The 15,654-nt window shown below is 45.3% G+C and overlaps 1 protein-coding gene across 16 annotated transcripts in view; it reads left to right on the forward strand.

The window, feature by feature from the left end:
* The first annotated feature begins 3,340 nt into the window (after nucleotides 1-3,340).
* Nucleotides 3,341-15,654, forward strand: part of PIK3AP1 (phosphoinositide-3-kinase adaptor protein 1) — a 106,570-nt gene continuing 94,256 nt past the window's right edge. For 13 of the 16 annotated variants that reach the window (XR_014788748.1, XM_084841366.1, XM_084841364.1 and 10 more), the window contains exon 1: nucleotides 12,043-12,283. Coding sequence is in view for 6 of the 16 variants with exons in the window: in XM_084841365.1 (XP_084697491.1) it covers nucleotides 12,268-12,283 (16 nt within the window). In the remaining 10 variants the exon portion in view is untranslated. Of the gene's footprint in view, nucleotides 4,979-12,042; nucleotides 12,284-15,654 lie in introns of those variants that run through there. The other 3 variants (XM_084841377.1, XM_084841376.1, XM_084841379.1) reach the window with 3 other exon arrangements.

Below are 15,654 nucleotides of genomic sequence, written 5' to 3' on the forward strand. Positions count from 1 at the left end.
CTCCGTCTTGTCTGGATTGAGTTTCAGTTTATTGGCCCTCATCCAGTCCATTACCGTGCCCAGGCCCTGATTCAGAACAGCCACTACCTCACCTGGGTTTGATGAGAAAGAGAGGTAGAGCTGGGCGTCATCCGCATATAATGGCACCTCAGCCCACATCTCCGGATAACCTCCCCTAGCGGTTTCATGTAGATGTTAAACAGCATGAGGGATAAAAGAGAGCCCTGTGGAACCCCATGGCACAATTGCCATGGCACAGAGCAATAATCCCCCAGCACCACCTTCTGGAGTCAGCCATCCAAGTAGGTGCGGAACCACTGCGGTGCAGTGCCTCCAACTCCCAACCCAGACAGTCTATCCAGAAGGATACCATGGTCGATGGTATCGAAAGCCACTGAGAGGTCCAGGAGAATCAACAGGGTCGCACTCCCCCTGTCCCTCTCCCGGCAGAGGTCGTCCCACAGGGCGACCAAGGCAGTTTCCATTCCAAAACCAGGCCTGAAGCCCGACTGAAATGGATCTAGATAATCCATTTCATTGAAGAGTGCCTGGAGCTGACCTGCAACCACCCGCTCAAGCACCTCGTCCAAGAAGGGGATGTTGGCCACTGGCCTATAATTGTTAACATCCCCTGGGTCCAGGTTAGGCTTTTTCAGGAGTGGTCTGATTACCGCTTCTTTTAAAGAGGCCGGCACCACTCCCTCTCTCAAGGAGGAATTTACAACCTCCTGGACCCAGCCGGACATCCCCTCTGTGTTTGATGTAATAAGCCATGAAGGGCAAGGGTCAAGCACACAAGTGGTCGATCGGACTTGCCAAGCACCTTGTCCGCATCCTCAGGCCTCAATAACTGAAACTCATCCAATAGAACTGGACCAGACGGTGCTCTGAATGCCTCTACCAATGGACCTGCATTAATTGTGGTGTGCAATTCATGCCGAATCTGAGCGACTTTATCTTCAAAGTGTCGCACAAACTCATCACAGCATGCAACCAAGGGTTCCACCGTCTCTCTCCCTGGCCCAAAATGTAACAAGCCACGAACCACTCAGAAAAGCTCCGCTGGACGACACTGAGAAGAGGCAATGCTGGTGGAAAAGAACTGTTTCTTTGCCACCCTCACCACCACAGAGTAAGCTCAATAGTGAGCTCTTACCTGTGCTCGGTCAGAGTTTTCCTCCACCTGCGTTCTAGCTGTCTCCCCTCTTGCTTCATTGCCCTCAGCTCAGGTGTATACCAAGGAGCTGGCTGGGCTCTGCTCAGAGGGAGAGGGCGCTTGGATGCAATCGTGTCAACCACCCAAGTCATCTCAGCATTCCACAGAGCGACCTGGCCTTCGACAGGAGCACCAGCCATACCAGCAGGAAAATCCCCCAGAGCCTTCTAGAATCCATCGGAATCCATTAGCCTCCGGGGGTGGACCATTTTAATAGGTCCCCCAAGTACTTGAAGAGCGCTATCCTCAGTCTTCTCTTCTCAAGGCTAAACATGCCCAGTTCTTTGAGTCTCTCCTCATAGGGCTTTGTTTGCAGTCCCCTGATCATCTTAGTTGCCCTCCTCTGAACCCTCTCCAGCTTGTCTGCATCCTTCTTAAAGTGCAGTGCCCGGAACTGAACACAGTACTCCAGGTGAGGCCTAACCAGTGCTGGGTAGAGGGGAACTAGTACTTCCCAGGATTTGGAAGCGATGCTTCTATTAATGCAGCCCAAAATAGCATTTGCCTTTTTTGCAGCCACATCACATTGTTGGCTAATATCCTTCAATTGATGTATTCCAGTCATGAGAGTCGTCCCACCAAGTCTCAGTTACACCTATCTCACAACTGATGAGAACTAAGTTAGGATCCTTACGTGTAAAAAGTATTAGTTAGACATGATGGTTCCATTTATTGTTGAATGCAACCAGCTTTTCTCTATTTTCCTTTATACTGAATCTTTAATCAAAGATACTTGGACATTTGGGAAAGGCTAGTGCTTTATAGTCTCAGAATTTGTCTTTCTCATGCACTTAACCTTCTGTTTGTGTTCCTAGTTTGTAAGCCCTTGCCTGGCGTAGACAGGGGGCTTGCTAAAAGCTTCTTTCTCTCACAGTGTACAGTTTCATAGTTCTCAAGCCCCTCCAGCCTCAGAGTCAGGAAGAAATTGGAAGTGATGGCACTGGTTGCATAAATCTTTAAGGGCTTTGTATTGAAAATCTATGTTTTTAATAACAAATAAATTGTGAAATTAGGAGATGTTTGTTTTTAGCCTTACTATACAGGGTGGGAAATAGTTTCCACACTATTGCAGTTCTAAATGAAGGAAGCAATTCTAGTAGAAGGAACAACCTCTACAGTTTTATAAAGGCTGAAGAACTGAATTTAACACGGAATTTAAGTTACTCTGGCATATCCTTGATTTATTTTTAGATTCTGTGGTGGCTGAATGGTATGAAAGGAAACATCACTAGGGGGTTCTCAGAAATGGTGATAACGTCATCATGATACCAACAATATCAGAAAACTAACGCTTCAATCCTGATGAATGAAACCATTACAGTGAAAGTAAGACCCATAGTAAAGTGCCGTAAACCTGGAATAAAAGTTCTTTTAAAGTCGGAGTAAAATAATAAAAGAGCTCCAAATATCTGTCTGGACTGCTGTCTGGAACTTGGATGCATGAGCATTATGGGTTTGTTTGTTTGCTTTTTGCAAAGTTCCCCTTTGGGCTGCAGTGTGCTTTTCTATAGTTTCTCATCACCAGCATTCCCCCTTGTAACCTCAGCGTATGCATGACATAAGGCCACTGCTTTTTCCTCCAGCTGGCCTAGCCCTCTCATTTTCTCCACCAGTAATGTGTGTGTGTGTTTGGGGGGGGGGGTTGGCTGGCACTATGTACCCCCCAAATGCCCCACCTAGAAATGCGGCTGCACCACCTAACAAGGCTGGCTGGCTACAAGACTGTACCTGTTTCATGACAATCTCACATCTCTGTACTTGTTGGCTTGATCTCACAGTGATAAAGATAAGGCCCAAAGAATGGTGTTCATTGCTGATGTCTGAAAGGGTGGAAAGGAGTAAGGTCAGAGGTTCTGCAATTGAGGAGAAACTGTAAACCAGCTACCAAAGTTTCTATTAAGCCTCAACCGGGCTTCCTGAATCTGTTAATATGAAGATTGACTCTAGCCAGTAGGGGGAGTAGCACTCTGAGGTCAAAGGCTGTCCAATCCGTGAAAAGTATTTAGTCTGTCTTAAGCTTTGCCTTGAACTGTTAATGTGTTACTGCCTCTTTAAGAGAAACCAACTGGCACTCTGGGAAAAGGAGAAAAAGCAGACTCTTGGGTAGTTGTGTAAGAGTCTAGAATGAGTGTGATTGTGTGTTTAGATCTCCGTTGAGCTGTTGGAGGGGCTTTTGATTAATAAAACATTTGATTTGTTTGTATATTCCTTGACTAGAGGAATCACACAATCAATGGAACAACTGCACAGAGAACTGGCCAGAATTTTTAATCAGGTTTTATATTTATTCATGTATCTATATCCCAACCTTCTGCATAAAGAGCCCAGCCAGGGTTGCTAACAATTTCCATTAACAAATGTAAATTTATTTATTTTCACGCAAGCCTGACTGTGCTGCCCAGTTTGTGCATTATATCTCTGTCTGTGTTTCATGTCCTCTGTCTCTGATTTTAAATGTTTTAACTGATTTGTATATTTTTATTTTGTACTTTGTATTTTTAATCCTTTATAAGGTTTGGATATTTCAAATTTTTTAATTCCTCATAAACCGCTTAGAGATATCTCTTTTAAGGTATAGTCAGCAGTCTATTAAATAAATACTACTACTAATACCAAACAAAACAACACAAAAAGATGATTAAATCATAAATAAAATTTAAAAGTCACAAATATAAAATATAAATACAATAAAAGCCATAAGCACAGCTGACAAAAAGACAAACAGATCCAGGGCTGGCCCTACCACTAGGCAGAGCGGGGCAGTCGCCTCAGGCAGCAGATGCCGGGAGGCAGCAGCAAAATGCTAGAGCCAAGATCTGTGTGCTATGTGGCCTGCCCTGTGCCCCCAAGCTACCCTGCTGCCTTCAGGGGTGTGATGGTGGATGCTGTCCTGTCTCCAGTGTTGAAGAAAGATTCAACTGCCAGTCCTGTTGGCTTTGTCCATGGAATGGGAGTAGGTGCCATCTGTTCTGTGCCTCAGGCAACAAAATGTCTTCATCCAGCCAGAATAGACCACTTGCTTAAGTTCCAAAAGCCTGCATTTTCTGGTACCATGCTTTGCTAAATTCCATGCAAAATATTATTCTGCTTATATCTTGCTAGAGCAAGTGCAACCAAATATGTTTAGATCCTATGGTTTCAGATAACTATTGCCCTGTGTCAAATTTGCCATTCTTGGGCAAGGAGTTGGAGCATGTGGTAGCCTCACAACTCCAAGCCATTTTGGATTAAACTGATTACCTAGATCCATTCCAATCAGGTTTCAGGCCTGGTTATGGGACGGAAACAGCCTTGGTCACCCTGGTTGATGACTTACCCCGGGGAATGATTGGGGGGAGTGCAACCCTGTTGGTTCTTCTGGACCTCTCAGCAGCTTTCGATACCATTGACCATGGTATCCTTCTGGATCGTTTATTTGGATTGGGCTTGGGAGGCACAGTTTTAAAGTGGTTCAGGTCCTTTCTGAAGGAGCGCTCTCAGAAGGTGGTGCTGGGGGACTTGTTCCACCCCATGGCCATTAGCCTTTGGGGTGCTGCAAGGTTCTATCTTGTCCCCCATGCTTTTTAACATCTACATGAAACTGCTGGGGGAAGTCATCAGGAAGTTTGGGCTGTATTGTCATCAGTTTGCAGATGATACTCAGTTCTACCTCTTGTTCCCATCTGCACATCCCAGGGAGGCTGTGGAACTCTTGAACCAGTGGAGGCTGTTTTGGGATGGATGAGGGTGAACCAGCTGAAACTTAATCCAGACAACACGGAGGTACTGGAGGTTGGGAAACCAAATACTTCAGATGGAGGTTTACAACTGGGCTTAGACAGGATTGCACTCCCCCTAAACGACCAAATGCGCAGTCTGGGAGTTCTTCTGGACTCTAAGCTAACTGGGGAAGCCCAGGTGGCTGCTGTGTCCAGGAGTGCTTTTTACCAGCTTAGGCAGTACGCCAGCTCTCTCCTCTATCTGGAGAGGACAGACCTTGCCTTAATTATCCACACACTAATCACATCCAGGCTGGGCTACTGTAATGCGCTGTACATGGGGCTGCCTTTGAAGATGGTTTGGAAACTTCAGCTGATGCAGAATGCAGCCACCTGAGTATTGGTGAGGGCAAGGCGATTTGATCACATAATGCCTATACTGCACCAGCTGCACTGGTTACCAGTGTATTTCCGAGCCCAATTTAAAGTGCTGGTCTTGACCTTTAAAGCCTTGAACAATTTGGGACCAAGTTACTTGAAGGGCTGCCTTCACCCATATCAGCCTGCCCATACTTTAATATCAGAAAGAAAGGCCCTTCTCATCTGCCCACGCATTAAGGTGGGTGACCACATGTGAGAGGGCCTTCTCTGCAGTGGCCCCACACCTTTGGAACAAGTTGCCATCAGAGGTCTGCCATGCTCTGTCTATTGCAGCCTTCAGAAGGCCTTGAAAACATATTATTTTACCATGGCCTTCTCTTAATATGATTGCTGTTGTTGATGTTTTTGCTGCTGTTGTTGGTTTTATTGTCGGCTCTTATTGTTGCTTTTATCAATATTTTATTGTGTTTTTGTTCTTATCACTTTTAATATTTTAATTGTTTTTACATATTTTATTTCTGTAAGCTGCCTTGGGAGGGCTTCTGCCCTGAAAAGCTGCCAAGAACTTTAATAAATAAATAAATAAGCAAGCAAGCAAGCAAGCAGTTATCACTACAGGGACAGTCTAGAGAAAAAGAGCATACATAGCCGTCAACTCCAGGGCGTTGCTTAACACTCAGAATGGTGAGAAAACTGACAAAAAAGGCCAAATCTTCAAAGCACTCCTTGGAGGAACAGAAGGAAAAGGAAAAGAAGTCCAAATTGGACAAAGAACAGACAAAACCACTGTCTGTCCCTCCTCCTCCTCCAATACCGATAGCAATGCCGCATTTGGTACCGACAGCGCAACTTTCACTCCTGGATCTGCATCTCCCAGCTTCAACATTGGAGGGAGAGATACGACATTCACCACCAAGGCTTCTTCCAGGCATGACATCTTTGCCATACATTTGCTCCCCTAAGGCATCACCGCAGCCAACGTCTCGCCCTACAGCTCGCGCTTGGGAAAACTCTCCTGAGTCAGTGCAATCCTTCCATTATGAACAAAGAAGGAGCATCTATGATGGTTGGAGTACCATGTGAGACCAAGATCTAGATCTGTCCTCACAGGATGGGGCCACTTCCCAGATTGGCGTTACCCACCTTGAAGGATGGGTCACTGGGATGACTGGGACTATAGAGAGTGAGAAAGATTTTCTGATCGAGTGAGATACCTCAGTGCAACCTCGCCTCGATATTGAAGAGCCTCCATAAGCCTCTCTCTCTCAAGCTCCAGTGGATTCTGAGTTTCTTCCTCCCCATCTGATTATGTCTAGATCAGATTCTCTACAGAGGATTAAAGATGCTTCCACTGAAAACTCTCATCCACAGGCCCAAGAAATTTCCTCCTGTTCACTGCTGACGTGGGAGCAGGCTGTGAAGGAGGTGCTGGTTAATTTGCTTCCACAACAATCAGATCCAGATGACTACCATTCGGACTCCAGCTTGTACTCCTCTGTTCCACCTTCTATATCGTCTCCTGATGATGTTGCAGGTTCTTGAGACAGAGCTTCTCCTTCAGAGAATATGGGGCATTTTACCAATCAAATTCTTCATATGGCTTAGTCCTTGGGTATCAAAACAAAAGCCTGTTCTTTCTCCTCTATTTTTCCACCCTCTGTTTGGATACCACCCTATACAGTTTCTCCACAACTGGAAAGCCATAACATCAGACAACTGGGTGCTTTCAATTTTTTGAGAGGGATACAGGATCGCATTCATAGCTCTCCCTCCCCTCGGTACCATAAAATGTACTCCACCGTCGGATGTTCTAGACAAGGAGACATCTTTATTTCAAAAAGGAGATATTCACTATGTCAGTCCAAGCCATCATGCAGAAGGTTTTTATTCCTGCTTTTTTATGATACTGAAGAGGAATGGAAGGCTTCGTCCAATCCTGGATCTCAGAAATTTGAATCTATTCATCTCCACAAAGAAGTTCCGAATGACCACGCTAGCATCCATCCTCCCTCTCTTTGGAAGGGAACATGGTTTGCTGCTGTCAATCTGAATGATGTGTATTTTCATATCACAATTCACCCGTACCATCAGAAATATCTTAGGTTCACCATTGATCAAAACATATTTCAATTCCAGGTACTACCGTTTGGTTTGGCTACAACTCCGAGAGTCTTTACAAAACATGTGGCTGTCATGTGTGCTTATCTCCAGATGTAACAAACAGAAATTTATCCATACCTGGACGATTGGTTACTCGTGGGCGAGTTAACTGTGAGTCGAACTGTTGTAATGGTTTGAAACATGCTAAATTCACTGGAACTTTGCATCAATGAGGAAAGGTCCAAACTAGCAACTACCCAACATATCCTTTTTATCAGAGTACTTCTGGACTCCAGAACGGAGAGGGCATACAGTAGCTCCCTCTGAATTGGGTGTCTGCCATTATTTCCTTTGCCAAGGATATAATTCAACAGCAAATTGTTTCAGCTTTCTCTATCCAGCGTTTACCAGGATTCATGGCAGCCATGGTTTTGGTGGTCACATATGCTTAACTTCTGATGCAACCCCTTCAGACTCATTTTTTTCATGCTTTTGTGGAGGAGAAGATGCTTGTCTCCTTTCTGAAATTCCTTTTACTCCAACTTTTTTTACTCAAAGTGGCTCCCTGGTGGTTTTACTAGTGTGCCATGTCCCCCCACCCCCGCATTAAATCCTGGGCGTGCCTCTGTGACCTGGCAGTGGCATGGTCAAGGGGGTGGGATTGGTACTCCCATCACTTTAAGAATTTGCCACAGTTTGTTGTGATCCACACAATCAAAGGCTTTAGCGTAGTCAATGAAGCAGAAATAGACGTTTTTCTGGAATTCTCTTGCTTTCTCCATGATGCAGCGAATGTTGGCGATTTGATCTCTAGTTCCTCTGCCTCTTCGAAACCCAGCTTGTACTTCCGGTAGTTCTCGGTTCGCATACTGCTGAAGCCTAGCTTGTAGGATTTTGAGCATCACCTTGCTGGCGTGTGAAATGAAATGAGCGCAATGGTGCGGTAGTTTGAACACTCTTTGGCGTTGCCCTTCTTTGGAATTGGAATGTAAACTGACCTTTTCCAGTCTTGTGGCCACTGTTGAGTGTTCCAGATTTGTTGGCATATTGAATGCAGCACTTTAACAGCATCATCTTTTAGGATTTTAAATAGCTCAGCTGGAATACTGTCATCTCCGCTAACTTTGTTGTTACTAATGCTTCCTAAGGCCCACTTGACTTCACTCTCTAGGATGTCCGGCTCAAGTTCAGTGACCGCACTATCATGGCTATCAGGGACATTCAGATCTTTCCTGTATAGTTCTTCTGTGTATTGTTGCCACCTCTTCTTCATCTCATCTGCTTCTGTTAGGTCCCTGCCTTCTTTGTCCTTTATCATGCCCGTCTTTGCACAAAACGTTCCCTTGAGATCTCCAATTTTCTTGAAGAGATCTCTAGTCTTTCCCATTCTGTTGTTTTCCTCGATTTCTTTGCATTGTTCATTTAAGAAGGCCTTCTTGTCTCTCCTTGCTATTCTCTGGAACTCTGCATTCAGTTGGGTATATCTTCCCCTTTCTCCCTTGCTTTTCGCTTCCCTTCTTTCCTCAGCTACTTGTAAAGCCTCATCAGACAGCCACTTTGCTTTCTTGCATTTCTTTTTCTTTGGGATGGATTTCGTTGCTGCCTCCTGAACAATGTTACGGACCTCCATCCATAGTTCCTCAGGCACTCTGTCTATCAGGTCTAATCCCTGAAATCTATTCCTCACCTCCACTGTATATTCATCAGGGATATGATTTAGGTCATACCTGAACGGTTTAGTGGTTTTCCCGACGTTCTTCAATTTAAGCCGAAATTTTGCAAGAAGCAGCTCATGATCTGAGCCACAGTCAGCTCCAGGTCTTGTTTTTACTGACTGTATGGAGCTTCTCCATCTTTGGCTGCAAAGGACATAATCAATCTGATTTCGATATTGACCATCTGGTGACGTCCATGTGTAGAGTCGCCTCTTGTGCTGTTGGAAAAGAGTGTTTGCTATGATCAGCATGTTCTCTTGGCAAAACTCTATTAGCTTTTGTCCTGCTTCAGTTTGTACACCAAGGCCATGCCTGCCTGTTATCCCGGTGATTTCTTGACTTTAGCATTCCAATCCCCTATGATGAAGAGGACATCTTTTTTTGGTGTTAGTTCTAGAAGGTGTTGTAGGTCTTCATAGAACCGATCAACCTCAGCTTCTTCGTCCTCAGTGGTTGGGGCATAGACTTGAATTACTGTGATGTTGAATGGTTTGCCTTGGATTCGTACTGAGATCATTCTATCATTTTTAAGATTGTACCCCAGTACTGCTTTTCCCACCCTTTTGTTGACTATGAGTGCTACTCCATTTCTTCTAAGGGATTCTTGCCCACAATAGTAGATATGATGGTCACCTGAATTAAATTCGCCCATGCCTGTCCAAAGTCCCTTCTGCATTTTATCCAGTAATGATGGAGTTTCTCATTGCAAGCAGGGAGGAGAAAGGCGGCGGGGGGGGGGAGGGGTTGGAAGCAATAGGCAAAAGTGCATACCTGGGGGGAAATGAGGTGGGAGCAATAACTCCTTGGCAGATTGTTGGAATGGGGCAAAATTGGGCTGGGAGGAAGCAGGGGCAGGGAGGGGCTTCAGATGCTGCACTGGGGATTTTGGCTTCTTCAGGGAAATCTGCACACATGGGGAGAATTAGTTGCTCTCCAGTCATAATAATGTAGTAGCAGGGGGGAGCCTGGACAGGGGTGGGAAACAAGGCTCTCTCATTGCTTGAGCAGCCCATGCCAGTTTGATGATGTGACAAACCAAAGCTGATTCCATGAAAATCTGGGTAATACCCCAATGCACTTCTCATTCTGTTGTCATGAAGATTCCTCTGAGGACATTGTTTTACCAGCTTTTTTTCCCCATCCCCTGCTTCAGTGCTTGAGAAAACTTTACACACACTAGATGTGCAGCATACATTGGCTTTGTATAAGTCATGAACTCAGTCATTTCACAAGTCAACCAGCCTGTTCCTTTGTTATGGGAAGACAGACAAAAGGTCTCCCTTTTCCCTCACAAAGGCTTTCTTCCTGGGTTGTTCAGACTATACAGTGGCATATGAAGTTGCTAAACCGCCATCAGTTTATACTGCCATCATCAATAAGGGCTTACTCTGCACAAGGTGTGGCTACATTTACAGCTTTCGAGAGAGGAGTAACTTTACCAGATCTATGTAAAGCCACCACATAGTCAAAGCCATCCACATTTGTGCACCATTACAAGTTGGATGCCAGGGCACAAGCAGTTTACACGTTTGGACATGCTGTACTTTCTTCAATTTTACACTAGGACACTGACCCACCTTTGGTAAGTCAGCTTGTTAATCGCCCATATGTATGATGCACAGAGACCACAAACAAGAAAGGTAGGTTGCTTACCTGTAACTGTAGTTCTTCAAGTGGTATCTGTGCATTCACACAACCCACCCACCATCCCTACTTGGTGTCAATGTCACTATGGTGTTGTTGTTGAAGTGTGATATATGCCTTTGGATCCAAGGCCACTTAGGCGGTCTCAAGGAACTGAGGGCTTGGGCAGGAACCATTGGGACATGTGCAGTAGATGGTAGGGAGCGTTCCTGCACAAAATGATCCTCAGCTATGGAAGTTTCCTGAACGAGGCCCCATGCAGGCACACAGCCCATATGTGTGAATGCACAGATGACCACTTGAAGAATGACATTTACAGGTACGCAACCTGTCTTTCCATTTTGCCATGAAAGACAATGTGCAAAAGATGACCCACATTTCATGGATGCATCCCTCATGCACTGAGAAGAGCTCAGACATCCCCCTACAGGGGAGCTGCATTAAGTTCCTTTTTGCATATTACTACTAACAGCACAAAGCAGGATCCTTTTCACCATCCATTCCTCCCCTATTCCCCAGTGAGTTGTATTTTATTTATTTATTGCTAATTTTAAAAGATCCCATCCTTCTTCTACGGAATTATTCAGGGCAATATCCCCCCCCCCCCATTTATACTGTTATAACATGCCAAGTGGCCCAAAGGCACAGAGCACCTACAATCTACAAAAGATTGTTTTTGTAGAGTTCTCAGTGGTGGAAGCTCTGTTTTACAATACCCTCCTGTGAAACACACACCTGGTGCCAGGGTTTTCCTATTTTCTGCGCCAAGTTAATTTTTAAAAATTTGTCCAGTCTTTTAAAATTTTGAGTTTAAATCTGTATTTTTAGCTGGTTGGAATAGCTTTTATGCCTCTCCATTTTACTGTATTCATGTTTGGGCTTTATATTGTTTTATTAATGATTATCTGGCTTTTGTTGGTACTGTCCAGATATCTTCTTTTTGATGAAGACACAGTCCATGTCTTTAAAAAATAAATTAAGGAACAGAAACATCGCATCATAGGAGACACGGGCAGAATAAGGCATTTGGTTTTCCATCAGTCTGTGTGCATCACGAATAACTAGCGAAATGTATGACAAGATAGGTGTGTTTGGAGGTGGCCTGTGTATTACAGGGGGGCACAGATACATATTCGTCCATCCCCGTCCGCCGAGGGACTCCTGTCGGTGGGCGGGCGGCTGTCAAGCCGAGAAAGCGGATTTGCCTGTGCGGCGCCGATGACCCTAAGTGAAGAAGCGCTTGACTTCTCCGCGTAGGAGTCAATGCCAGCCACTCACTTTTCTACAGGAGAGGAGAAAGTGGAAGGGACGGGAAGGGAAGGAAGTGATCGGCGCCCTCGGCAGTCTCTTGCCGCGGCAGAAGAGGGAGTTGGCGCCGGGGGAGACCTTCCATTTGGCCCCTCCCGCGGCACCGGCGGGGCAAAGGGGCGCCCGTCCGCGTGAGAGGCGGGCCGGCTCCGTCGGGTTCACCTGCCAGCGGTCGGGAACTTCACCAAGGCTGTTGTCGTCCGGCATGGCGGCGGCCCCAGGTAAGCGCGGAAATGGGCGCGGCTGCCCGGCAAAGCCAGAGACGCCGCTCCCGGTTTCTCCCTGGCCACCCGTCACCAGTGAGCGCTCCCGGGTGAAGGGTGCTCACGCAGAACCACTCCTTATTTCAGATTTGCAGAAAACCCGGAAAAACTAACGCTGCAACTCGCCTCTCTCGGGTTAAATTTGAGAGGCTCCCTTTTCCGCCTTCTAGCCGCCGTGTAAAGGGCAAATGTAACGGGTTTAACGGGCAGTTAGGCTGCGGTCGTCTTATACGCTCTTGGGAGTAAGCCCCAATGGCCCCAAGGGGGGCTTACTTCTGAGTAGACATCGAGAGAATTACACTGGGAGCCGCTTCTGTCTCCTTAAAGTTGAGGCCTTCCACTGTAACATTTCCAGAGGGGTAGCCTTGTTAGTCTGTTGCAGTAAACACAGCAATTAACCTTCTGGCGCCGTAAAGACTAACGCATAAGGTTTTGTGGACACCGTTCGCTTCGTCAGATGCATGTCCAAATAAATTTGATAGGCTTGAAGGTGCCACAAGACTCATTGTTCCTTAAGTCCGAGATGTGTTATGGAAGGAGTTGCTAATGCTACCCTAAGGAATTCCGAAGCCCTCGATGGCTTAGAGGTTCCCAAATCTTCATTGCCAAACCCCAGCACTAACTGACTGCCCAGAGATAGAAACCCCCAACCCTAAAGTCCATTTTGCCCAAACTTACTGGATCTGTGTAGGTGGCCTGATTAGCTTGTTCTTTATTTCTGGTGAGAAGGCTAATCCTCCCTCCCTCAGTGTAAAGAGACGCAGGAATGGTTTCACACATGAAAATGTTGATACTTCTTGCAGCTTTCTCGACTTAATCATAAATTGGTTTTTACTGTTGGCATCCTGATACAATGCAGGTTAACTCAGAAATTAATCCCATTTACTCACTGGGACTTAATGAGTTGCCGTCTTGCAGTCTAGTCTTTGCAGCCTTGGATTGACTTCCAGTTAATTGTGCATAAAGTTGCAGTTGTGCAGCCCCTTTCTATGCATAGTTGCACCTATATTTATTGAAATTAATAGATTCAATGGTGCCTATCTCTACATAGGATTGCAGCTTTGCAGCCTGATCCTATACGTACTTATTCAGATTGTAATGGGAAAATTTGCTGAGAAGTGATTTCAATGGCACTTATTGCCAGGTAAAGCCTGCACAGTCTTACAACACAATCCCATACACATCTGCTCATAAATTCCATTTAGTTCAGTTGGGCTTACTCTCAGGTAAGTGTTTATAGACAGAAAAAAGTATTGTTCAGGCAGAAAAAAATCCTACAACTTCCATGCTGGCTGGGGAATGCTGGGAGTTGTAGGACTTTTAAAAATGTCTAAATATGCATTGGCTTGTGCCCTTAATCTTTCATTAGTAGTTTCCCCCATATATTTTGCCTGGATTACCATGTATGGGAGTTGCAGTAACCCCATCCCCCACCATGGCCTCTCAAACTGGTTGGGAATAGTCTTGACAGTTATGAATCAGCAGTTCAGTGTCTTTTCTTGTCTGGATGTGCAGATTGGGTAATGTCAATTGCTAGAGTTGTTTAGAGAAAGTAATTTGGCTTGGCAGCATTTGTAGACCTCTCTAACTGCATGACTTGTGTTGTTTTCACTTGGATTCCATTACTAGGTTTTGGACAAAGTGTTATCCTACAACATACTGACTGTAGCCTATTTAGAAGGTTACTAAACATATTTGGTTGCACTTGCTCTAGCAAGATATAAGGAGAATAATACTTTGCATGGAATTTAGCAAAGCATGGTACCAGAAAATGCAGCCTGATACTGTGCAGAGAGGTGCAATAAGTCCACTGAAATCAGCGTGCTGGAGAGCACCTAACTCTGCTAAGCATTGCAACCTAAAAGAGAAAGCACAACTGAGTTTCTCTTCCTTTTTTGTGTGTGTGCTTCTGTGAGGGTAATGTGCAAAAAGGGAACTCATTCATGTCCATTATTGAGGGGGTTGCATGAGCTGTTGTCACATGAGGCGCGCACCTACATTATCCACAACGTCAAACAGAGGAAGTGCAACACAGTAGTACATGAAGTCACTCCCAGATGAGTGTTATAATTTTTAATGTATATTTATTATTTGCATATCTTGACATTCAGCGCACCAGATGCAGCTCACATTTAAAACAAAACAAAACATGTCTGGATCTCCTGATGTCTTTTCTTTAGCTCAAAATAGCAGCAGAGGGTTGCTAACTTCATGGGGGAAGGAGCCTTTGTCAACACCCCTCCTCTAGGTGCTTCCTCCCCTTCCCAATCAAGTTAGCGTGCTGATGGAGCGCCGCTCCTCGCATGAACTGACTTGTACACTACATTATTTATTTATGTATTGTTTCATTGTTATACTTCCCAATGGCTGAAGCTCTCTGGGTAGTTCACAAAATTAAAACCACAAAAATACAACAGAAAATATAATATAAAATATAATAAATTGAGGGAGCAATCCTATGGCCTCTAGTCAGTGGCTGGACAGCCATAGGATATGTGGGTTTCTGGGAACCGACCTCAGAGCCCATGCTGTGAGGTCAGTTCCTGCAGGACCGACCTTCTCCCCTTCCTGTGCTGCCTCGCAGGCAGCTTGGAACGGCCCCGCACTCCGCACTTGGAAGAGGAGCGTGGAGCGGTGAAAACGGGGCGTTCTGGGGGGCGTTCCGGGGTGGGGAAGGCGGAAATGCCAGTATGACGCATCCAATGTGTTGTCCAGCAGCCTCTTCCCCCGCTCCGCCTTCCCACAGCTAGATAGTCGAAATCGGCTGTCTAGCTGCAAATGCAGGGCGGCTGAAGCATGGAGGGGATCATCCCCTCCATGTTTTTCCTGCCCTGCATTGGATAGTTCTAATCTATGTTCAGTGTCTAAGGCCCTCCTCCAGGTGCAACCTCCAAGAATGCTCGAGGGAGGCAACAAGGGAGAGGGTCTTCTTGGTGGTGGCCACTCAATTATGGAATGATTGCCCAATTATGGAATTATGGAATGAGGCTCACTTGACGCTGACATTGTTATCTTTTCTGCGCCAGGTTAAAACTGCCCTCTTCTCTCAGGCATTCTCAATCAGGTCCTGGATTGTCTTTGGTTGATTGTTTAAAATTTGTTTTTAGATATATGTTGTCTCTGTGTGTGCTGTCTGTTTATATGTTTTTATGTAAATGATTTTGCACTTTGTATAATGTATTTTAATGGTTTTTAATCTTTGTGAACCGCCCAAAGAGCTTTGACTATGGAGCGGTATAGAAATATTATAAAGGAAATTAAATGAAGAAAAGAAAAAGTGAAGAAAAGGTGTCAGATTACAGCTATCCCCCACCAGATGTAGTTTGGCT

The sequence above is a fragment of the Heloderma suspectum genome, chromosome 3 (assembly GCF_057233095.1).
Source record: "Heloderma suspectum isolate Gila_16-S chromosome 3, 16-S_ref, whole genome shotgun sequence".
Lineage (NCBI taxonomy): Eukaryota > Metazoa > Chordata > Lepidosauria > Squamata > Helodermatidae > Heloderma > Heloderma suspectum.